At 41.0% G+C, this 26,129-nt stretch overlaps 2 protein-coding genes across 2 annotated transcripts; one reads left to right on the top strand and one right to left on the bottom strand.

Annotated features, from left to right (window-relative positions):
- Positions 1 to 559: 559 nt before the first annotated feature.
- On the bottom strand, positions 560 to 11,515 carry LOC121604624 (mycbp associated protein). Its single transcript, XM_041934188.1, has 19 exons — positions 11,467 to 11,515; positions 10,085 to 10,206; positions 9,784 to 9,940; positions 9,530 to 9,636; positions 9,218 to 9,401; positions 8,775 to 8,890; positions 8,506 to 8,656; positions 8,185 to 8,303; positions 6,267 to 6,391; positions 5,786 to 5,894; positions 4,911 to 5,103; positions 4,577 to 4,767; positions 4,338 to 4,481; positions 3,624 to 3,722; positions 3,307 to 3,431; positions 3,051 to 3,178; positions 2,833 to 2,972; positions 1,130 to 1,303; positions 560 to 682 (listed from the first exon to the last, which is right to left on the bottom strand). The coding sequence occupies exons 1-19, from the start codon at positions 11,513 to 11,515 to the stop codon at positions 560 to 562; spliced, it is 2,556 nt and encodes an 851-aa protein (XP_041790122.1).
- A 1,466-nt stretch (positions 11,516 to 12,981) lies between these two features.
- si:dkey-27j5.5 (dexamethasone-induced Ras-related protein 1) lies at positions 12,982 to 14,355 on the top strand. The gene is made up of 2 exons (XM_041934004.1): positions 12,982 to 13,600; positions 13,811 to 14,355. The coding sequence occupies exons 1-2, from the start codon at positions 12,982 to 12,984 to the stop codon at positions 14,353 to 14,355; spliced, it is 1,164 nt and encodes a 387-aa protein (XP_041789938.1).
- The last annotated feature ends 11,774 nt before the right edge of the window (positions 14,356 to 26,129 follow it).

Raw genomic sequence — 26,129 nt, 5'->3', positions numbered from 1 at the left:
GGGAAATCCTCTGACTTCTGAAGGTGCATAAAAGACTTAGATTAGCTGCAAAATTGTCACAAAATTGGAAACAGGGCAGTTTTTCTAGAGATACGTGGTTCAAACACATGATCATCTTATTGGATATGATGCATAGCTGTAGATTAAACTACCCAACAAGTACATTAAGTAGTTAAAATGAGCTAAACCTTAAAAATCTACAGCAGTAAAATACAAATGGATTAATATTAATCCAAAAACATCAGATATAATAATAAAACACTGACAGGGACAAGTTTACTGCACAGGAAGTACTTTTACTTGCAGTGGAGTATTTTCACATTGTGGTATTAGTACTTTTACTTCAGTAAAGGATCTGAATACTTCTGCCATTACTGATTAACCCACTACCATGGCCCAATGATGAGTGTGAAAGAGTAAATGAGACAGAATGACTGTTATTCTACATCCACTGTGCCTTTTGTGAACAAAAGGTTTATTGATTTGCAACAAAATATAGTACAGAAACACTGACACCTGTCTATGTGACACATTTTATTACACTTAGCAGCACATATATTCAGTGGGCTCCTGTGCCTGCCTCACATGTGTTAAAAATGTGTGTGTCCTGGTCATCTCCCTCATTAAGATCGTCCATCAGGTCACACAGGCTGTCCACCAGGTCCTCCATCAGAGCATAAACCTGCCCAATAGATAAATGTATAGATGATGCACACAGAGAATCTACATAGAACTGTGGAAGAACTTATAATCGAGTGATTTAGCGACAAAATTCTAGCAGCGGAATCTGAGATATCCTGATTATTTTTATCCCTGCCATGGATCAACCTCCAAAGACACAGGATCCTATAATGTATCCACCCCCAAAATATCACCTTCACTTCACACCTCCAGTTTGTTGGGCTGGTTTTCTGCTAAACTTTCTAAGTATCAAGCCCAAGCTGGGTTAACATCTGATTACATTATCAATGTTATTTTCTCAAAAACGAAGCAGATATGTTACCACTGTCTTCACAGGTTGACTGGTGCTCCTCATGACGAGTAAACTGACCTTGGTGTGTAAAATTGGTGGTGTCCCTTTTAATATAAAAAAATAAAGCATGTATGGAAAGATAATTAAATGACTTGCCTTTTTATGCAGGAGCCTCGTGTTCATCACCTCCAGCTCTACATTTTGGTCATCAGGAGGTTGTTGACTGACACTCTCCGGATAGGTGTCAGTCAGTGAGGCTGATTCCTTCCCTCGCTTCTCCCTAGTGCGTTTCCCCGCTTCGTCCCTTCTTTTCCCCTTCTTTCTGCCGTCCTGCACGCAGGATGAACACACACAGTTAGATGGGAGAAAGATATTAGTGTCAACTGCTGATGGATGGCAGTTGAGTTTTCACCGAGCAGGCAGGAAGGTCGAGTTTCTACGCTGAGTTGGCTGATAAGTGGTTGTCTGCGTCCCACATCATGAAAAACAGCCTCCCACATACTTCATGGTGTTTAATATGTCCTGTGCTGTTTGAGTTAATGTATAGCTGTGTGTGTATCACAGATGGCTGGGCCTGGTCCAAGTGTTATTAATTCACACCCTGGGCACACAGTTGGAGAGCAGGTGCACATTTTCACGCAGTGCTCCGTTACCATGGTACCCTGTGAGTAATACGGCTGTACCTTACCTATGACTCAACCATCACACAAAGGAGAAAATCACTCAGCAAAATACACAGTCACAATGACAAAACTGTGTCTCTGGTCTATTTCTACATTCAGTATTAAGTCTTTTTTTCAGTGACCAACAGTGGAGACATGGACCAATAGGAGAGAGGGGTAACAGGTCATGGGCCACAAGCAGGAGGTTTATGTGTCGACCAACTGAGGCAGCGGGACACAGCATCGTCTCTATTTGATGAAACAGTCAGCGTCCTCATTAACGTTTGATAAGCCGATACTGAAATTCAGATTTGTGAATACGACGATGCAAAGTGGCTGGGTATAATAAAGATGGGTGCAGGAAAAACAATCATCTGCATTGAAATGAATGGGTGCAAAGGGACATTTTTTCGCTTGTTATCTCACCCGACCAGTCGCACTGTAAAAGCATGAATGGCCACTACCGTATTCTTTTGCTAAGCTACTATAATGATTTCTCTGGGGAACAAACACTGGATGGAGAGCATTAATTTCCTACAGTCAGTGGGAAGACTGAATGCGGAATGTCTGGTTTAATGCAACACATCAGATGCTTAGCATATTATGTACCCACACACACAAAAGAACACACAAATGTTCTCACAAATGTGCACGAATTAGTCACATGAATTAGTCATAACACTAAAAACATTGGTAACACAGTTGTATTCTGTGGCAGAGGCACTCCTCCTATAAATTAAACGAAAATGTAGTCAAGAACATGTTGTTATGAACAGAACCCAGCACACACACACACACACACACACATACACACACACACCATAACATCACATAATTTCAGAGAAGAAGCCTATAGGACATAATATTGTAGGTATATGTATTATTGAGAGCCAGGCAGTAGGTGTCTGGTTGTGTGGAAGCAGCCAGTAGTGACAAAAAAACAACAGTTGCCTTGTTGAATGGCAGAAGAATGAATGATGAAATGACAGCTTGTGTGAAGTGACAATGCTGACTCATGGTTGGATCAGCTGAAGCAAGCTGAAGTGAAGTGCCTTACAAAACATGATACTTCATTCATTGTGATAATTAAAATACTTGTGAATGTGCTGCCACTAAGTGGCAAAACATTTTAATGTCCCGTGTCCGAACTGAAGGAGAGTCAGCCTACACAAACACATCTACCTGACTGCCCCTCACCTCCACTGATTTTTCAGTTGTTGCTGACTTGGACTCTCCTTTGTTGACATCTTTGGATGTGGACCTTGCACCACTCCTCTCCTCTTTCGCAGCTGCTCCTCCCTTTTTCTCACCCATCTCATCTCTGTTGTCAGCTGTATCTGTGACGTAATAACACAGCAGTAAGCAGCATGAATCCAACATCTTCCAGTGTCTGAGTGAAAGTCTTTGAGTCTTACCAGCATCACAGATGAGGGATCCCTCCTTTTTATCGAACCATGTGTCTCTCTCTGGAAGGCCCAGCAGGTTTCTGAGCCACACGGCCTCAGTAACCATCATGTCCAGCAACTTCCTCCACAGCTGCTGCCTGCAGGGGGCAACACACACCGCCATAACCTGTAGGTTTACTACAGTGCGTGTGCAGGTGTGGAGCGTGGGCGTGTGTATGACAGAGTTAAGATGCTAGGATAGAGATGCTGTGTGTTTATGCCTCACCCTATGGCTGCTGCTGTTAGATGGTGTTTCATTTCAGAGGGTTCAGAAAGCTGCAGAAGCAGAGAGTTGAGCTGGGCCAGGCTCTTTTCCTGAGCTGACTCTGGCTCTGGCAGAGACAGCACGATCTTAAGCAGAGCAACAGATGAATGGATGAATATGTTATGTCTCTGATGCATCATCATGCTATAAAAATTATATAAGGGAACACAGTGCGTTCAAAGGGGCCCTTGAACTGCAAAATGGATCAACTGCTAAATTTACTGCTACATCTACCGCTACATCTTATTATGTACAATAACACTCCATAATGTTTCTACCTGTCTGAGTGTATCAACAGAGAGGTCCCAGGAGTGTCTTGGATTCACCTCTTGCCACAGTTTCTTCAGGTCCTCCACTGCCTGATCACTGTAGTGCAACTAAAATGGAGCAGTAATAAACGTTTAAACACGTGACCACAAGACTCGTGAACCAGAAATTACTGTCACGCTACAGGATGATAATCGCTACTGAGAGTTATCCTCCTCTAATAACTGTGATTCATGTCATCATGATCACTCCTCACGGAAAGAGAAGAAATATGTGTGCCACCCTTTGTGGTGATAAAACAGCCAAGAGAGCTGTAATCATCGTAATATTTGGTAATGACAGATGCGACTTGGTTGCGAAGTGGCAGAAACAATGGGTTGACCCGTGCCTACAGTCAGTGAAATGTGAAAAAGAACAGCATGATGGATGGGTCTATTAACTGGTCATCTCACAGTGAATGAGGTGGTGTGACTAAGATTCAGCTTGAACTCCACATGAACAAAGAAAAATATCTGACACATCAGCGGTAAATGAAATTTGTCCACCCGATGTATGATAAGCAATGTGTCTCAAAGTACAAATTAAAAATTTTCCAGGATCATTCTCTGTAGGCAACACTGATTACATTTATATTTTGTATAAACTGTGAGGAGGATTTGTACAAAATACAACCACAACTTCATTGACCACAAAGAAATGTGCTAGAAACTTGCTCCCACATTTACCTTAGGGTTTTTGCTTAAAAACTCTTGCTCTTCAGTGATGTAGAGTTCTGCAGGAGAGCTGGGTCTCTCTGGAGTGTGGACCCCCTGCAGCACCTCATATGCAATTGACCGACACAGTTTCACCGTCACTATCTTTTCCAGCTTCTTCTGCTTGTAAACACACAAAACAGAAACACAGAGAAAAACACATGTAGGTTTCTGTTTATGAAAATCACCAGAGACACAGTTTAATTGTACACCACCTCAATGAAAAGCCTCTGGTCTGCGTTTTTGTCCTGGTACAGAGCCACTCCCCTCAATGTGACTTGCATGGAGGCTCCTTGCAGCAGCATGGGATGGGTGTTGAGCTGCCACAGTTCAGTTTTGATTCCTGGCTCCTTTGACTTAAATATGAACTCCATCCGCTGGGTTTCACCTGGAAGGATCACACCTTGGATGGGAGTAGACCCAGAATGGAAAGCAGAGTCGGGGGGGGGGCGAGAACTGGTTGAATGATTCAGTATAATGGGCTGTCACAGGGACAAACAGTATATGATGTAAGAGAGGTGGCGGCAGGTGTCTGATTGTTTTTACCAGAGGAGGAGTTGAAGTAGAAGACCGGACGCTTTGTTTGTGATCGCAACTGAGGAAAGCTTTGTGGCATGAGCAGCTGCTGCCAGCTGTAGAAGATGGCTGTGCTGCCCTCATTATGCAGCTCCAGGTGGGATGAGGCTCTTTCTCCAGTCAGGGCCTCAAAGATTATTGTGGCACTGATTCCTACTTCTCCCTGATCAATGAGTGTTGGAGAGCGAAAAATGTGACACAAATCTAAGCAAAGCAAATAACACGTTCCCTAGCTGTCTGTTTATAGATGCTTGTGCAGTATGTTTGCTATAGTATAAACACAGATCAGGACAAAGGTCACCTGTAAGACACAGACTCTGAATTCTCATAAGATAGCCGGTATTCAAATATTATCAGAGTTTCAATTAATAGCCAGCACAAATAAATAACAGTCGAAGAAAAACGTTGAGGAGGTTTATACTCTAAGTGATGCCAGTTGTTTCTTCTTTGCTGTACTCCTAATCGATGTTAGACATAGTCAACAAAATACTTCCTGATGTTTTTCACATTAAAAGCCTAGCTATAATGGGACAGCTACAGGGACATTCAATTAGAACATTCTGAAGAAAGTGTTGAGTTTCACTCATGGCTCAACACTGTTCAGGGTAACAGGCAAAGCACTGATAGAATTAGTTTTGTGGAAATGGACATTATACTGAATTTATCAAGAAAACAGGTAAACATGGAGGAAGTGTTGAGTTCACCTTAACTAGGAGAACCGGAAATAAGAAATAAAAGCATGTTTCTAATATAGCCTGGTTTTGTCTGACTTAAGTCATAATATTTGAGAATTTACATGGATTGAAAAGGTATACTCGCCAAACTGTGTAAAGGCTGTTCTGTACCTGGTTAGTGGTAGAGTTTCCAGTCCAGCTAGCAAGCCGACCACAGAACCTCAAGGCAGGAATGAGCAGAGCATCTGACCGGACATCATCATACTGTGCCAGTGGATCTCTTCAGAAGACAACGAGACAGCAGCACCATTAAGTCCGTGAGTTAGACAGTTCAGGATTAAGTTGGTTAGTCTTTAGTTGTGTCAAAATTCAGGGGTTGGATCTTGGAAACAACAGAGCCCAGAAGCTGAAAACCAAACACATTCCCAAATGAGACGTTCTAGACCTTCAATGCCATGATGCATTCAGTTTCTTGTCTAACCGGAAATTTTCAAACTTCAGGAAGCTGCCCTCAGATGGACAAACGTTGAACATTATTTCTCCAGCATTATTGGCCCGATTTTGACTTATTCAGTCTAGAAAAAGTTTAGTTGGGAAGTATAGCAATGGCTAATAAATCAGTAAAGCAGAGCAAAGAGGTTTTTTTTCTCACAGATTCTCCTTCTTGATCTCTGCATGCTCCTCCTCCTCTTCTTCCTTCTCCAATAAGGGACTACGACACACCGTGACAAAAGTGGACGGCTTGCCTGAGCCAATCACCTCCAGTCCATCGATGTCCTGCAAGCAAAGTGACAAAGAGTGGTGGTTTTGAAGGAAGAGGTCAGCTGTGCGTGTCCAACATCCTGGTTTCCGTCACTGAAAAGCAATACCAAAAATCAGTTTAGCAGTGAGGACAGAGCTCCGTCACTATATTACATGAAGGGCAGAGTGACACAAACAATGCCCCCTGTAGTTTAAACTTCTTCGCAACACTAGAGGCTTAATTTCCTTTCACCACTTTCTCTCCTTTCACTCTTACAACTTACCTTCCTGTCTCTTTCTTTCCTTCTTAATAACCTCTCCCTCATCATCATCTCTCTCCCTTTGCACAGATGTCACACAGACACGGACAAGTCAGCTGCTGACAGGACGATCTGTCTCTGTCTGTGTGTTAGTCAGAGGGTACTTCAGGCCCCAAATCACCTCAGCATCAGACACCAGCAAGACAGAACACACTGCTACCATTTCCTCTTATGTCACAGATGTGTGTGCATGTGTGTGACAGAGAGAGCAAGAGAGGGTGAAACAGGGAGAGAAGGATAACAAATGTGACCAAAAAAAAAACTTCCCGTAATTTGCACCTGTTACTTACGGTGTTAATAGGATTAAAAGGGAACTGGCTGTGCAAAGAAATGCAAATTTGTTGAAGTGTTTACCCCAGAACCTCCTGCCAGAATGCATAGAGAGCAGCACGGCATGTTCAGTCCCTTTTTTTTTGGATGGATTACACCACAGATCTGAACAGCTACTCTATGAATGGACTCACTCCAGATTTCAGAACTGTGTTAGCAAAGCAGACAATCATTAATCTCATAATGCATCTGCATGTGTTACAGGTAAAAAAATATATATCACCACATATTTGCACAACAGTACCTAACAGTTTTGTGCGTGTGTGTGTGTGTTTATGTCCGTGTCCCTGCATGCATATGTGTATTTGTGTGGGCGTGCATGCACATTTTCTTGTCTGCCTTGCCCATGTGCTGTAGTTTGTTCGCTGTACAGAAAACCAAGAACAGTATGCCCAAGACTGGGTGTTGACAATCTGTTTGTGAAGATACTGATCATGAGCAGCTTGCAGTGAGAGACAGAGTGTCCTGAGCGTGTGAGCAGCTTCAGCTGAATGTGTGGCTGGACAACAACTGGTCCAATAATGAATAATTAAGTTGTTTGTGTCAACACCAACCTAGATCTGTGCTGTGCATATGAAATGATGTGCTTATTGTTGTTAGGGAGAACAGAAAAAGGTGTAATGTGAAAAATATTGCACTTGGATTGTGGTCTGACAACAAAAGGTGGGGTGCAGTTGGTTCTCTTTGATTCATAATTTGCCAGCTTTATGGGAAAGGTCACCAGGGTATAACTCTATAGCTATATAACTTGCTATCCTTAAAACCTGTTGTTCTTCATAAAATAAATAATACATCAAATGTAATAAATATAAGCTGTACTTATAAATACGGGCACGCCAACACACCTTCATACCTAAACGACTGAATGGGTTAATTGCCACTGACTCCCAAACTGACACATATCATCATAGTATACATCCTGGACCTTGGTCCTCACATTTTTAACATTGTGAAATAGTTGCAGTTTGCTTAGGTTTAGGCACCAAAACTACTTGGTTAGGTTTAGGAAAAAATCGTAGGTTAAAATGTTACTGTTTCTTATATTTCACAACTCGAGTTTAAGAAAGCAAATCACCAGGAGCAAGGGCCTATTGTGAATGTACAATAGGACCAGTTGCATTAATCTGTGCTACTGAGTGAAAGCAGCTTTCAGTGTTATCGTTTGTATGCTTGTGTTACCGGCTTTTTGATGTCCATGTCCAGTAGGATCTCTCCGAGCTCCTGGCACTGGTGCTGCAGGTATGCACTCTGGTCCCAAGTCCGAGAGGCTGGACGCAGAGTTTCAGCACAAATTATTCCTATGGGATGAAAAATTTCCGATAGTTTAGAGTAGTCCCCCAAAAAGAGGCTCTTCGTTGGCCTTTATTGTTTTGACCAGTTATTACCTCTTTACAACTCATCTTCTTTGGTGAACTTATTCTAAGATGTTTTTAGATTGATGCCAGTCTGGTTATTAAACATGTCTCCACAGAGGAAGCAAATGCAGGTGTCTGTGTGTACCTGATTCCTGGCGTATGCTGCTCGGTTGAGCTACATGTGCGACAGGTTCCTGTCTGCCCTGCTCTGTCTGAGTCAGAGTTGCTGTGATGCCACTCATTTCATCTCCATAATGCTGGGGGAGACTCCAAAACTCACTACCCACACGGTAACCCTAAGATAGCAAAGTAAAGACACACATGACTGAAGACACTGCAGAGAAAATGATAGCAGAGTTTTAGAGATTGTAGTTATTTTAGAACATCTCTGACAAGAGAAAATGTGCGTCATACATATCCAGAGTGGATGAGGGGCATGACTCGGCTTAGAGATTCCCTCAGCTCCTGAGTTTCTCTGAAACGGTTAGCTTGGTTCATCAGCAAGCTTTCGACTGGCCTGTCGAGCGAGTCTTGAAAGAGTTGAAAAGAGCCACAGATGAGAGAGAGACATTCATACTTAAAATATCAAATAGTTTTTTTAAATCAGCAAAAGTCTTGCTCTTTAATTTGATTAAAATGAGGAACCTCATTTGACATTATGCATGGATGAGGTTTGTTAATCTATAACCATCAGATTCAGGTTTAAGTATGTCTGTTGTTGTTCTGGTCTATTATTAATTTTAATATATATGCAGGTAAGTGAGTTTACTGTGGCTTCGCTCACACCCCTGCAGTTGTATACAGGTTAAAGCTGTAATAATGCTCTCTTGATCTCTTTCTGATTCTAATCAGCTCACCAGATAAGGAGCGCTGTTGCCGTCTGCGCTGCCTCATATGTGTACGCCAGTGCTGCAGGGCATTACTCTGGATGTTTCTGCAGGCTGAGGGCCGCCCACTTCCATTCTCCACAACCGCAGAGTGATGCCTCCCGGGGGCCTCAAGTAGAGGATCTCTCAGGGCTTTTGGTATTCGCTTCACCAACTGGACGGTGAAGGGAGGATAGAAGGAACCAGAGGTAACAAGCAAAGAATTGAGCTGCTTTTGATTGCTAGGTTTTAAATACTCTATGTAAAAAAATGATTCCCTTTTCATATTGGTTCTACATGTACCTCAGTCTCCCCTCTGACCTCGAGACAACTTCTGAAATCCTCTAAAGTACCAAGGATGCTATGAGGAAGAACCATCCCTTGGTCGTCAAACGAAAGCCCTTCCAACCCTAAAAAAAGAAAATTATGGAGAGAAAAAGGCAGCAATTTTAGCCATAAGAATGCATATTATGACAGGATAACATCACTTATTTTTCAATATGTATGCTAGTGTATGGTATGGTGTTATCCATGATGGGAAAAGGAATACAACTAACCTGTGTAGTCCAGAGATTGAGAGTCAGGGTCCAGGTTCACTGGATGAGCCACTGCCCCTCGCACAGCATTTCTAACTTCATCAGCTGGTTGCGTCTTAGGCGCACAAGCCATAAACACCGGTTTCTGACGGCCCTTGGGTGGCCTTGGTATATGAAGCTACAGTCATAATCAAAAACTCAGTTAACACATGCAACTGCTTTGAATGAGAGTATCTTGGTGAAACACACATATGATTTGTATTTCATTTGGGTGAGCAATTTTCCAACTAAATGTTAATACGGATAGATAAAGTGGGTTTACTTTATTGATGTTCCGTGGGTGGATGGCCAGAGCCTGGACATCACTGCCTTTAAAAGCGGAGGTCTTGGACTGGTCATCATCCAAGATGCACAACTCCTCTAACGATTTTAGCCTGTTGTGCTCTGGAGGAATGGAAGGAAATGAAACAGTTTGTGTGTTTGCATAATAGGTCAAACTAATATACTCTCTGTTTCTGTAATCTCTATGCACACAGATAATAATGATGCATGTTATTTATTATTGATGCCCTGATTTAACATTTTAAAAAATGTGAGAGGTTGTACTTCATTGTGTGGAAAGTACATCAGTGTTCACAGACATGCACACTCAGACAGACAAAGAGATTACCCCTGAACGCTGACATGGTTATGCAATTCTGTTAATTTCTCTTTATCCAACTGTGCCTGATTTATAGTTTCCATGGCCACGACATCAATTATGAGTCCTTGGCTCTAGTAAGTATTTTTGCTTTGCTTCCTCCACATTTCTCTTTACAGACTCAGCTCAGTTTTTCAGATAAGTGCTTTGCTTTGCTGGAGGCAGGAGATGCCCTTGGCCTTTGAGGAACTGTTGCAGTGCATTACCTGTGTACAGAAAGCTTTTGCAAACAAATCTTTTAAAAGCCAATGATACTGACCTATTTCCTGACTAAGATTTTGTGTATTACTTCCTCCCATTAAAGGCTTCAGATCCACATACATATATTAAAACAACGATGGAATGCAACTAATTACTTTACTCAAATACCATAATACAATAATAATTTTATACGACTGCATTTCAAACAAAAAACTAAGCACTTTTTACTCTACTTACACTACATTTATTAAATAACTTTGCTAGTTACTCGGCACATTCAGATTATTCAAACAAATTATAATCAACAAACATATTCTGATGTAGGCTATTATTGCAGGTTAAGATCAGGAAAGACTATTTATCTCTGAGGGAAAATTCACGAACTAGTTTGGGAAGTGGTAAAACAGCACATCTTTTATCAACTGCAGCATTAAAGTGATGTACACACAAGGCATCATTATGGGCTTTAGGCCCATCTGAAATGAGCCGCTCTGCATAACAACTACTTTTACTCTGGACACTGTATTTTGACGCTAATGCCTTTGTGCCTTTACTTGAGTACATTATTAGATGCAGGACTTGTCGCCTACTTGTTTTTACACTATAATATTAATGCTTTTACTAAAGCCAAAGATGTGAGTTCTTCGTCCACCACTGTGCAAAAAGAGGTAAGGTTTCATACACGCAGAGGTGGAGCAGGCTAGTATCTGTCGTGCGCGACGCTGCTGGACAATGTGGCTACAAACAGAGAGGAGAGACAGCCTGAGCGAGGTGAACCGGAGGCCCACCGTGTGGCAGCTCACCTGGGTGACTCAGAGGTCGTAACTCCTTCGGTGAGACACGGCGGCTCATTTAGTCCAACTGGCGTAAAAGCAAAAGACACGGACAACTAACGTAGGGACAGTTAGCCGTGCTAACCAAGCTAGCTGCTTCAGCTGTCCAACTGTCACCATGGCAACGGACGCTTCAAAACCACGGAGCAACAGGAAACAAATGTCTAACTCTTTCTTTCTTTCTTTCTTTCTTTCTTTCTGTCTGTCTTTCTTTTTTCTTTCTTTCTTTCTTGTTAAGCTGTAAAATATCCTCCCAGTAAAACTTGGAACAGGGGAGGGAACAACAATTAGACAAAAAGAAATAGTATAAATAAAAAAAAAACGTAAAAAAATATGAGCTTATGGCCTCCTTTATGAAAGAAAAGAAAATAAAGGGAGCAGGACCAAAGCAAAAGAGCAAATTATAATTATATAATTTAAATTATAATTATATATAGTCTATAATTATATATAGTCTCAAGAGACTCCTCCACTCAATATTATGTTTTTTTCTTCTTGTTCCTCCTGTTGAACGTTTGAGCTTCACTGTGCAGAATGATGTATGTGCAGAGTTTGACACCAGGAGGCTGTTTCTACATTAATCTTAAAGGGGAAGGTTTCTCTGTGCTCACTGAAAATCCAGTTTTAAAGCGACGAGCCTACAAGCATGATTTGTGATACTCTGAATAGTTTGGAAGCCAGTCCTGGTTCAATATCCAACATAAACGAGTGTGGTGTGGAAACTCGAAGCCTCCAATGCACATTCAATGCACACTGAAGATGGAAAAGTCCATGAGATGGACTTTTCAATAAAGACATTTCCTGTGAAGCATTAACTTCTGAAATGACACATATTTGTACAGTCGTAGATTCAGGATTTTTAAAGGTCCAGTGTGTCGGATTTTGGGGGGATCTAGTGGCAGAAATGTAACATAATATTCATAGCCGTATTTTCATTGGTGTATAATCACCTGAAAACAATAGTCTAGTAATTGTTGTCCCCAGTTTTTAGGTATTTGATCATTTGTCCTGTTCATGAGAAAGAACAAAATCAAGCAGACATATTCTTTCTTTCTGTCTTTCTATGCTATACAAATATCACAAAGTGTACAAATATTGGGAATAAAAAGCAAATGTACAACAAGCTCACTAAATGTGGCCTACAGGCCTGCTAGGTTTATAATAGGCTAATGATTATCTGATGGTGGTCTATAGAATTGGGCGCACACTTGTCAAGGAGCTTCAGAAACATGGATGACTAAATAGACCGAAATGTGGTCCGCTGTAAGCTACAGCCAGCATATTCTTCCTCAGTGTTCCCCTGAAGAGCACAACTATTGCCTTTGACAGTCAGCATGACGCTGGTGAACCACGGGGTTGAGGACAGCCTATATAAAGACAGCTGACATCAGCCAAACACGAGCTCTGCCAGGCCTATAAAACGTCAGATCACTCATTCTGCCCACTTTGTTGCGCGGAACCACGAGCCGAGACCATCTTACAACCATGGAAATGGAAAGCATCTCCACTGGCGCAAAGCTCACCCCCACCCCTGTTCCCCACCAGCTCAGCTGCTCCACCATAGACGGTCCACAGTTTCACGGTAATATGGACGGGCAGTGCGCCGGGTCCTCCAAAGTATTACTGGCTTACAAAAACGCGTCGCAGCACCTGAATTCATCGGGACTCAAAGCGGGTTTGGGGTTGCTTAAAGTGGTCACGTCTCAGTGGAAACAGGAGAAGAAGACGCGCTCAGGGGCCGTAAGGCAACTGTCCACCGCCAGCTGCAGCCATTCCTGCAAAAGATCCCCTCTGGATCAGCTGGCAGCTCTGGTTCTCCACGGTCAAACCCGGCAGCGCCACATTGGCCAGCACCGACAAGACCCCCTTTACTCCAAGCCGCAGAACTGCAAGCGCATCGTGGTCCTTGGTGCGCCACGGGTCGGCAAGACCTCCATCCTGAGAAGATACCTTCGGGACGGATTTGTGGAGGAGTACAATCCCACCTCCGAGGATTTCCTCAGGAAACTGTTTCGCATCCGCGGAGAGACCTACCAAATTGATATCCTGGACGCGTCCGGGGAAAGGGATTTCCCAGCCAAGCGGCGGCTGTCCATCCTCACTGGTGCGTATTGGCTCAGTCATTATCTCTGTCCTAAAAAAAAAGTTTTTTTTATTTGTTTAGAAAAGAATAATTAATGCAAGAGATGGGTGTACCCATGCATGCACGCGCAAATGCTCAATTCTTTCTCTTGAAGAGTGTATACTTGTGCTTAAACAAATCAACAATTAGAGGAAAATAATCGACTTCTTTTCCATTTTGTTATTTTTGCAGGAGACATTTTTCTTCTAGTATTCAGTCTCGATGACCGGAGCTCTTTCGAGGAGGTTTGCGCCCTGCGAGCGGAGATCCTGGCTGCTAAATCCAAGCTCTCCAAATCCTCTGTGCCAGAGCAGTGCGCACAGCCGCGGGTTCCCCTCGTGGTCTGCGCCAACAAGGTGGATCTCTTGGAGTCTGAGAGAGGAATATCGAAGGCAGAGGTGCTCCGAGCCCTCGGGGACGACTGTGCCTATTTTGAAACGTCTGCAAAGGAAAGCACAAATCTAGACAAAGTCTTCGAGACTTTGGCAAAACGAGGCGGGCTGCCGACTGAAACCGGCCCGTCTCAGCACCGCAAAGTCTCCCTCCGTTCGTACCAGGCGATGCGGACCGGCCGTGTGCTGGGGAGGGGGAGCCAGACCCCGGGGCGCGATGATCCCTGCGGCGCCCTGCAGCCACTGGCACGTCGGCCGAGCTTCAGCACGGATCTCCGGCAAGTCATTGGGCCACATACGGCAAGAAAGCCCGGCAAAGCACTGGAAACATGTCCGATTCAGTGAGAGACAAATTGAGTATGAGACTAAGTGTTACAGAGCGAATAAAACAACGAATAAAGCACCGATATTCATTTAGATATAAGGCATTCTCGCTGTGTAATTGCTTGGAATTGAGATGATTGTTTTCAAAATAAAGTATTTTTAATAGCATAATGACTTGCTTATTAATACAAGAAGATGTGTAGTGCGCATGTGTGAGATACCCAAATCTATCTATCTATCTATCTATCTATCTATCTATCTATCTATCTATCTATCTATCTATCTATCTATCTCTCTTTCTGTGTGTGTGTGTGTGTGTGTGTGTGTGTGTCCTACCTCTCCACACAACTGAGGGAGATAGTGGGAGGATGTTGAGTCAGGAACTTGGTCATTTGATTATTGTATGACTATTGCATAACCTATCATCAGAAATCTATTAGATAGCAACTCTCTTTCGCCCACTATTTTTTTTATCTTCCTGTGTGCACAGAGTGTGTGTGTGTTTGTGTGTGTGTGTGTGTGTGTGTGTGTGTGTGTGTGTGTGTGTGTTTGTGTGTGTGTGTGTTATGCATGCAGTCGTGATTGCCAGAGGTCCATGGCCTGAATCCCACACATCCTAAACAGTCATATTAAAGCTGGGGTTTTCCAGTTGGCATATACCTTCCCAGCCTACACAGCTCTGTAAAGAACCTCTGTGGGCCCCTCATGCAAATAGACTGTGAGTCCACACAAGTTGTTCTGCTTTCACGTCCTTGATGATTGTCAGCTCGTTCTTCATTTGGAGGAGCTGAAGAGGCCTCTGTAAGAGGCGTACAGAAAGGATATGAGGCATCTCACATCTCATCTCCCAAAAGTAACGCAGCACCTGACATGACAAGACATGACAACCGGGAAGCAACTCCATTAACCAAACTGCACAAGATATTGTGTGAGAAACAATAGTTGCTATGTCATATTGGAGGGAGTGTTACCACAGTACAGTATAATGGCTTGACGTTACATCCGTCTCTTTCTAGTTGAGATTAAGCTGCATGTTTTTGCTGAGCACTGCGTTCGAGCTCATCTTAAGAGTCATTTGTGCAGCAGAAAACAGATCACTCAGACTATATTTACAACAGACCTCATATGCTCCCTGCTGAGGAGCAGTTTTCTGTCTGCAACAAGCAAAATAAAATGACACTGCTTCTCATGTGCAGTGATAAATGTACTAATAACACCCTTCCCACGCTGGCACCTAAAAGTAGTGATAAAAGTGCTAACTCTCAGAACCTCTTCTTTACGCAGTAAATGTGGTAATCACACCATGTCAGTGCCCAGCTCCTTTGTGTATTTTCTCAAAAAGAAAACATGTGACAGTAGTTTATTTGCTCAGAGGGATCTAATTGGGTGCCATTGTGAAGATGTGTGGTGTGGATATGTGAGTCATGCCGCCTGAAAGCCTCAGAACAATGTCTGAGGTCAGGCCGAGAAAACTTTTTTTTTTTTTAATACAACATACTGCGCCTAATAACACATGTAGAGAAGAATCAGGCTAATATATAGGCTACTCAAGCTTAATATTCAGTGGACTAATAAAATATGTAATCATCTGAGGATGTGAAACCTCTATCGTCAAGGCATCAGCGGTGAAAGTGGCTACCTATACCTGCTGCTCTTCAAATATCAGTTCCCCCAGACCAAAGCTGCAAGCTCCAAGAAAAGCCTCTATTTCCTGCCAGCATTCATCAGCGTGTGTCATCCTTCTTTCTTATGACTCACCTAAAAGAGAAAAAACAATATTCTATCACATATAGACAAAAGTAGGCTTCTCATTTAAAGCAGACGACAGTGACTTTGGACGGCTGAATGATGACTGTCACCGGCAGGATATGTCTACTAAAACTCTAAACGTGGTAATAAATATGCACCTTCATGATATCGTGCTAAAAGACGTAGGTTAAAGCTAAAGGGCAAAAGTCAGCGGAGCGTTGTTCTTGTATTGCACTGTAGTGCTCATTAGTTCTGTAACATACAGATAAATATGTCCATTGTATGCTGTCATACTTTGTATTTCTACACAGCAATTTCCACTTCTGACATCATGAGAGTAAAGATTTGTAGGATGAGGACTAACGAGTGCGTCTGATGAACATATAACTTTACTTTAAATTAAGCACGAGAAGTGAAAGTGTTCTGTAACGACTTTTCTTTTTTTACTCTTTGATCTGGGCAAGCTAGTTAGTCAGCTAACGGCCGCAGCTTAAACAAACTGTTTAATCACTTTCTTACACTTTTGCTTTTGTGTTTTTGGTTTTGGAAAAGGCTCAGTAAAGACACCACCACCCTCCAAACTCTTTGCATACGTTGTGTCCCTCTCTCTGCAGAAGAAATCCACAGGCCTCCCCTAGCTGCAGTTACTAATCAATGACTGAACTATTGCTAATTGTTTATCTGTCTCCTCCGGTGTCGTTGAGGTTGTTATCCTCCATCATTTTAAAATGTAATGTTTGGGCAACAATCCTCATATGATTCATACCAGTGAAGCAAATTTGAATAACATCTGTGAAAATGGAATTTCATTAAATGATTTGCAGATGAAAATATGTTCCATGGAAATGATTTGCTGACTTGTTGAATTAACCTTTGCTTGGTTGATCTGAGTTTAACGACTGTATGTCCGCGCTTTCTGATTCTGCGGCGAGGCGGCTTGAACCCTGCCTTCCTGCTGTCGCGTGCTGGGAAGTTCACATTGCAGGAAGCTGCAGCCATTTTCCCTCCTGTGTGGCCCCAGTGACTGCAGTGCACGTGCAGTGACACTTCTCGTCTTGTTCTTTGTTATAGCAATCACTGCACACACAGAGACACACAAACACACACATACAGCCAAGCACTCATGACAACATGCTCCTGCCCCTGCTTGCACGTGGGGAGGATTCACATATGTTCCTGCTACCTCCGTCTGTGTGTGCATGTGTGTCAGAGAAATACACACACACACACACACACACACACACACACACACAATAACAGGCTTGCTTCTGAACAGGGATGACTGAAACGTGATGCTGTTTTTCTTATGGAAGCAAATCTGTGCCATCAGAGTATGAATTTGAATTTTTAGCACTGAATTTTTTTGCATTGAATTTCTGGCACTGAATTTTTTTTTGCATCGAAATCAGACTATGAATTTTAAAAGTCATCAAATTTCAAGCATTGAATTTTATTTGATTCTGATTTTTTTCCAATGTCTAAAACAATTCAGTGTAAAAAAAAAGTCAATGTCCCAAAAAAAATTCAGTACCGAAAATTCAGTGTCTCCAAAGATTCAGTGTCAAAAATTCAGAGTCAACATCCGGGTAACAAAACAGAAGCAATCGATCCCTGAATCAAATCGTTCAACAACCAGCCAATCACGTTACGCTCCACCTGTGACCTGTGACCTGTGACCCCAAAACAGAGAGCGGTGAAGCTCACACAGCTATGGCGACAGCAGGCAGAAACGACGGCCCTTCGGTGAGTGTATTTACTCATTATTTACCATTTTTGTTCAAAAAATTCAGTAACAGATATCACCGGACTCGTTGCACATTAACAGAAGTTCTTGAGCAATATCTGCACAGAACGTATTACGGGGTGGCGTCCGTTAAAACGGTTAGCAATTAGCTAACGCTATGTTTGCATGGGTTACTGCTAGTAATGTCACTCACAGTTCTGTGGCAGCGAGTATCTGACAAGAAATATTTGACTGACAGTACATTTAACTGTTGCTTTACCCAAAACAGTTTTAAAAATAGCACAAATGGACAGCAAATAATGTAGCTGTCTGTCATCAAACTCATTGCTTATCATTATCGTTTCGCTGTTTAAACCCTCTTTGTGCCGCTGGCTTGTAGATCCTAATTTTTTTTGTGCTGTATTTGTGATGACAGGATAGTCAGGCTGACCTTGTGCAGTCAGCCAGGCACTTATTGCAGCTAATAAGTTCGGCTGAGAGGGGCTCAGCCAGTGGTGGCGCAACAAATCAAGATATGAGGTTTAGTATTAAACTTCAGTTCATGTGCATATGGCTTGATTTACCTGTTGCAGATGTATTGATGATTAATAAATATTTTTTGGATACAATCCTGCAGAGAACAGAGACAGACAGAGAGACCACCACTTCAAATGGAAATGACCAGGTAAAGACTTATGGTCAATTTAAATGCAAGCCCTATGTATGCACATTTTCAGATGCTGCTGATTTGTACAGGTAAAATTCAGCTCTTTACTTTTACAGAAAGTATTATAATAATTTGTTGCATGGTATGTTTCTTACCAATATTGCAGACGTTCAAATCTAAGTTGGTAAACCCTGGAAAAAGTCCAATCTGATGTTTTGTGACTCTTCAAAATATACAAAGTCCTGTTTAACTTAAGGCTAATGTGAAATTGCTTTATGAACTAAAAAATATATATGGGATTTGAAGGTGTAAAAGATTGCCTATTGCACTTTATACGAAACTGGTGAGGATAGGCAATACAGTGCCATGTTTTTGTATTTTCTATAGATCCTTCCCAGGTCTTTTTACCAAGGGCAGAGGGAAGAGGCGCTTTCCTGCAGCAAATCTTGTTCCTGCCAAGAGACTTAAACCACTTGATGTGGCCTTCTATTTGTTGCCGAAGCAGTGTGAAAAAACCCCAAAAGAGCAGGAGCAAATAGTCCATATGCATGCAGGATTGGGCCGCCGGACTGCTCATCTAGATGAAAACACAACACATGAAGAGGTAATAACAAGAAGTTAGCTGTTTAAGGCTAGCTGTATTGTAAGGATTTGCTAGTTTGTCATGCAGTGTGATAAATGCTATTTCTGGCTGGAATGATGAGCTTTAACTCTCTTTTGGAGAGGCTTACACTTGCATCCATTTTTTGCTTACAGTTATGTGATGCCCTCAAAGTTTTATTTCCAAAATTGGGGGATGTTACTGGTGGGTGGCTGCTATACAAATCTGCAGGTAGGGTGACACAGGTTGACAGTTGCTCACTCATAAAAAAAACAGTACATATGTGGCAGCTAACTTCACATTATGCAATGCACAACACTGGTACCTAAATAAAACTTCAAAAGATTTCTTCAAACTCATCTCTGTACATTTATTATTAAGCCATTTCAATTTAAGGAATTTGTGAACGTTTATTAGGTCATGCCTCACTGCAAGTCAGCAACTGCAAACTAATTGATTGTAATTTTATTTATAAAAGTCAACAAAAAAATTGACTTGTTTTGTTATCGTTGACTTCTTCAGTCTGGCCTGTTGTCAGACTAGAAGTCTAGTTGCTTTGACATAACTTCTAGTTTAATCTATATCTAATAAACTGTTGAAAGTTCTAATTTTCTTCTTCTCTTTTCTAAAGGTGGATGGGGTAGCCGAAAACTCTCTCTTGTGGCTCCTGATGTTACTGGCTATACAGGCATGATGTTGAAGTCTGTAAGTCGTGGGGGTAAAATCTATTCATAGCCCCAATTCAAGAGGAACTCAGCACAGATCCCCTACCACTAACTGATGCAGCATTCAGCAGCATGCCCAAAGCCATGTGTCAGAAGTGTGGCGTTGCAGTTCCTCTTCCACTCCTGACAGAACACATCAAGTCTTGTGATGTCATGTATGTTGGCAGTGACGACAACCTGGCTAATGCAGATAGCAGTGAGTCTGAAGACAGAAAACGTAAGAATTCTTCATTTAAAGCTTTTGTCAGCATATTGTATAGTATTAAACAACATAAACTGTTTTTCTTTAAATTAACATTGTTCTAGCTTGTAACTTTTCAATATTTCTTCTATTTACAGCAGATATGCAGGAATGTCCTGTCTGCACAGAAATGTTTCCCATTGACTTGATTGAGGTACGCTCTTCTTCATGTGTGGAAAGGTATCTATTTACTTTCTCTTGTCAGTGTTTTTCTCTTATCAGTAATTCTTATATACAATATCAGTTAAATACAAATGATTCTATGTGGATAGGGCAGGAAAAGAGGTGATGCATGAAAGCATTGTAATTGAGGAAGAGCAAGCAGCAGTGCCTGGACCATCCGGAACTTGCTCAACTGTTACAGATGGTAGGTGTTGTTCAGGGTTAGCAGTGGTTTAGGAAAGTTAAGGAAGGTAAACTGTCTTTGTGAAGGAAAATTGGCATTTATGAAGCATGGCCTACTCTTGATGCAAACCATGAATTGATTACCTTGCTGTAATATTTTTACTTTGACCTGGAATATCTGTATTTTAACTCAAGTAATGGTGTGGTGTTGTGTACTTTATCATTTGATATTACAACAATGTTAAATATGATACTTTTAAATCTTAGCACAGTCTTCAGAGCTCAACGTTGCCAGATTGAATGCCAGATTGGTTCTCCCATTAATCTTCATATATATAGTCAGTGATTATTAAGATGCTTTATTTATGCTGAATAAGGCTTGATGGCTCTAACTTGTGATTTGAATGTACATGTTAAAGATTTTTGTTGTCTCGACGGTCAAGCATAGATCAAGAAACCACTTTTTTTTTTTTTTTTTTTTTCTCTTATTAGGCTGGTTAACTATCAGTGACCCCACCAAGGCCATATCTCAGTGTGCTGACAGTTTTCTCCGTATTCATGAAACGGAGAACCCCTTACATCTCAGCATGGACATCAGAGAAAAGCCCCGCTGAACAGGACATGGCCCTAATCTCCTTCTACAAGCAACCTAGTGTGGAATGGGGACGACCTCTGAATTGCAAACTTGAAGGTAGCTCCAATTACAAGTTACACTTGTCCAAAAATAATTAAAGTATTTCCTTTGTCCTTATCTTGTCAAACTTTAAATTGTGTTACAGGAGATGCTGCAATTGGACAGGGTGTAACTCACTTTTTTTTCTCAACATGCATGGAAAAACTGAAGTCAGGGTTTTGCATCAATTTTGGTATGCTATATTTTAATTGGTTTGCTTTAACATGAAAGTTCAAGGGATTCTACTTAATGTGTTATGCCTATATTGATGAGAGCTACAGTTTCCAGTCCATGACATTACTAACATACTGTGTATTGTCTGACAACTATTGAGTCTCAAATTCATACCTAATGGCAATTAAGAGCAATATTAACCTGCATATATTTGTACTTTGGAAGGAAGCCTATTACTTTTATATTGATTTTATTTTGTGTTTTTATTGTCTTCAACAGCCAACTCAAATGGTACATGGCTCTTTGATGGACAGCCTGGCCATCTAGTCCCCTCAGCCTCTCACTTTCTCGTGGAAAGTGATATGTTCCTGCTGGCGGGGCGAATGGTCGGTCACTCCTTCCTTCATGGAGGACCATGCCTGTCGGGACTCAGCCCTGCTATTGTTCATGTCCTGCTTGGTGGGAGTCCTGAGACTGCAACTGTGACACTAGAGGACTGTCCAGACCTGGACATCAGAGAAACAATCAAGCTTGTATGTCATTCAGATTTTATGTACAATGGAGTATCCTTTTATTGTGTATCCATTATCCTTATTGAGTGACATTAATATATGGCTAACTTAAGCAGATATTTGTTTTTTTCCTTTAATTTGTCGTCATCTGTAATATCTGGCATCATGCATTTTTCTATCTAATTAGTTTCCCTCTGTCTTGAAGCTTGAAGGGAGATCCATACTGTCAGATAAGGATAAAGAGCTCGTCCAGGACTTGGCCCTTGCCTGGGACCTCCCTTCCCCAACTGAGAAAAACAGGAGATGGCTTTTTGAGAAACTACTGATCCATGCTGTGAGTGAAACTACTTGTTTTTTTTATCCTGTGAGTGATGTTGTTCATAAATGCACATTGCTAAGATTCTAAAAAATTGTCTGACAAAATTAAATTGTTGCACTTTTCTCTATTGTTGTACTTTTCTTTATTAGAAAGCTAAAAAACAAACAATTTTTTTTTTTTCCCGGAAACATAAAAGATAGTGGGTATTATCATTAACAGTATTATTTCCTCTTTCACAAGTGGATTGAAGCATAATAAATGTATTTAAATGTATTTATTGTTTTTTATCTTCAATCTTACTTATAGATAAGGAACGTTTTGTGTTCATCCTCTCTGTCTTATTACTACTAACAGGTAGTTGGACGTGTCACAAGGCAAATTAAGCAGCTGAGACGAGGTCTTAAAGAAACCCCAATGTGGGCACTGGTGACCCAGAGACCTGACACAGTGGCCTTGCTTTTCCCTAAAGAGGGAGCAGGACATTTCAGCCCTGAGGCGAATTTTAATTACTCTGATCTTTTATCATTTTCCTACCAATATTGTGGTTCATACCTGGTCAGCATCTATTATGTTGTCAGTCTTGTTCTTGTTATTTCTGTTTTCCTACATACACAACCCACAATTGAGTGCAAAAGTTAGATGTAATTTTAAGATAGAAAAGTGACCAAAGTCTTTCTCATGCTATTTTTCAATGCAGGTACTTCTTCAGCGACTCACATGGCCTCATGAGGATAGCGACGATGATGAGTGTTCAGCTGACACCAAATGCCGCGTATCAGGCTATCTTCGACAGTTCATTGCTAATGGTAGGTTTACAGAGAAACTTGGAGGTGCCATTTAAATATTTGGTTACCTGTTAAAGCTATGTAGCTGTATAAAAGCTACATAGCTATTTAAACATTCAGTGTGAATTTCACACATTCACTATTGAGCTGGAAACAGTAACATGACATAAATTTTGTTTTTAAGAAATCCACCTGATTAAAAAGAAAAAAGCATTTATAGTCATGTCACTGTTTTCAACTCAATAGTCCAACCAGTCTCATTCTAAAAATTATTTTTCTGTTAACTTATCTCAAGGGTTTGACTAATCTTCTGTTGAGTGTAAGCTGTTACTGTCATAGTTGGTCATTTATCCTGATGACTAATAAAGTCAAAAAAGATCTTTAATTCCTTTTTAATTTACTCCATAGCAACACCAACTGAACTGACCAACCTGGTCAAATTCTGGACCGGATGGGAGATTGTACCACCAAGTCTCTCTGTAGAAGTGGTCGAGAGCAGATACCCCACAGCCTCCACCTGCTTTGAGACCTTGCGCATCCCAGGGCACTACAAGGATTACACATCTTTTAAACATGACATCCTGGCCTGTATTTCCACTTGCCATACAGGATTTGGTCTTGTGTGAGTGTCATGTGGCCTGCATTTACCCTTGTCAGACAAGATTTGTTCAGTGTTTGTTTTTAAGCTCGTTAGTTATTCTGTTAAATGATGGTTTTAACAATTGTAAAACTGAAGGGAACTAGCCCAAGGAAGTACTTCACAAATCTTCCTTGTAAACTATCTCTTTAAGCATTCAAGAAGTTCTTATTGCATACTGAATTTATTTCCACACTGTTACTGAGAGTCCTTTGCAGTAGTACAAACATGTCAATCTCAGCTTTCACATAAAAATGTGGTATGTCTTAAGTTTTTGCAGTTTAACATGTTCCTTGTCAACAGTCTCTGCACTGATATCATTCACACAAGTGAATTATAAGGGAGTGAAAGCCCTTTTTGTAACATTCCTTGTATTACACTGAATAAATCATTAATATAGGTGTATACATTGAAATGAGCTGTACTGGTTTCTTCTTGCCAAAGCAATAAGAATAATAACATTCAGATTTTGCAAAAATACAAAATATTAATCAGTGTCTCTTCAGTCTCTCAACTCAAAAGACTTTCTGATTCTCTGATCAGTTCTTTCACAGATCAAGAAACCGCTCACAAAATTGAACAGCAGCAATGTAAGTATCGCAGCCAAAGGACTGGGATGCAGCTCTTGGGTTAACTGCCTCTCTTAAAGCTGTCATTTGTCCGTCAGTCAGAGGGCATGCTGTGTCTGGAACAACGATGGTTGAGTGGTCATTATACTGAAGTCCGCTGTTTTCCCACTCAATGTCAGGAAAATCCAGTGTGTTATCTGGTCCTGGAATTGGGTAACATGTACGGCCTAGCTCCCACAGCTGGTTAGGGGTCATGTTGCTTTCTGTTCTCAGCGGATGATTGTCCCAACCACTGCAAAAAGTATCCAGGTCATCCTGCAGGCGTGGGACAAACACAAAGTGACAGCAGAAGAGGTGTGTATCATTGGCGATGCTGAGGAAGCCCTCTTCTTCAAGGTAGTGGAGAACATCATAGTAGATGCATGTGACAGCTGCCCACACGTCTCTCCACAACCTCTCAATCCTGGAAAATTTTAATTGAGAACAAAAAAAAAACCTTTTTTATGAAAAGGTTTTGATCCACACATGCACAATTATAAAATGACTGATATAATAGTTAAGACCATGCCTTAGAATTTCTACTTTATTGAAATAGTGTTTATGCATTACCCACTATATTAGATCTTGTTACATAAATACTGCATGTCTGCATTAGACCCTATCCAAACGTGACAAATTATAGTACACCTGCTAACAAGTGTATGTTAACATACTACCACTACATGAGGTGGCTGCTTTAAGTAACAGTAACTATTCCCTTGAACAAACCGTTGGTTGTGAACACTCTTTCCAGATATAAAGCTGCTCCTTCCAGTGCCACGAACTGTAAACATCAAGCGTGCAACGTCCACTTTTTCCACTCCCTGTTCACCACGAACCCTAAAGGAGAGACACAACACCTTCAAAGATCACATTTATGTAATTTTGGTTACAGTTTATTGGTTGCTTATTAACACAATGCAACAGGAGTGGTTTAAAATTCTGAAAATGTATATAAATCTTTTTTTTTTCTTTCAAATTATACTAATTGTAGGGGGTAGTGTGATTTGGGCATTCGATTGTTCTCAGAGGTGGAAGTATTTATATCCTTTACTTATCTTTAAGTATTAATAAAGCAATGTAAAATTACTGCATTAGAAGTAAAAACCATGCATGGGAGATCCAACTTCAGTAAAATTTCAGAAGTATTGTGATTTTGAGATAGTATGCAGTATTACAGTAAAAGTACAGTGGTAAAGTTGTTAAAAGACATCTGAAAAACAATTCATTATCCATTGTGTCAAATCTTCATCTGAAAAATAACTACAGCTGTCAAATAATTCTAGTGGAGTAGAAAGTACAAAATTTCCTCCGGGATGTAGGGGAGGGAATTATAAACTAGAATCACATGGAAATACTTAACTACTTTACAGTACAAGTACCTTAAATTTGTACTTAAAAGTCCTCCTCCACCTACGGGCTGTTTTCACATTCATCTGCTGACGGGGAAGTTTCTCTGAGTTTGTTGAAAATCCATTTTAATTAATATTTCTCAAAGAGAAATATTTCATATACACCCTAAAACCTGTCTGAAGGGGATCTTCAAGTACAATACTTGAGTAAATGTACTTTTTGCCACAGACTGTACTGACAAAATGTAACAACTCCTAGTTTAAAATACGTATTTACCGAAGAGGAAAACCAAACTTCTCAACAGATTCTTGGAAGAAAGCCAGAGTGGTTGATGCAAGGTTGTTGGAGGCTGCACGGAGATACATTATCTGCAGCATAAATGGAATTACACCTCCATAAGAGACACAATTCCTAATGATTATAGAAATGTGTACATTTAGTCCAAACAACTGTACTTACCTTACGGGAAAAACCGTCAATACCACCAAAGACAACAATGTTGTAGCTGAAAGAGAAAAAAAAAATAATAATGATAATTGGTCAACTGTATATAACATACTGCAAATAAGTAAAAAGTGTTCTACACACAGTTGCTGAATGTAATAGACATGCAATTTTAAGAGATCAGCTGTGATGGTGTACCCACAGTAACATGAAAGAAGCAGTAAAAAAAATGTTATGGT

The sequence above is a fragment of the Chelmon rostratus genome, chromosome 3 (assembly GCF_017976325.1).
Source record: "Chelmon rostratus isolate fCheRos1 chromosome 3, fCheRos1.pri, whole genome shotgun sequence".
NCBI lineage: Eukaryota > Metazoa > Chordata > Actinopteri > Chaetodontiformes > Chaetodontidae > Chelmon > Chelmon rostratus.
This window is presented reverse-complemented; position numbering and strand designations above follow the sequence as displayed.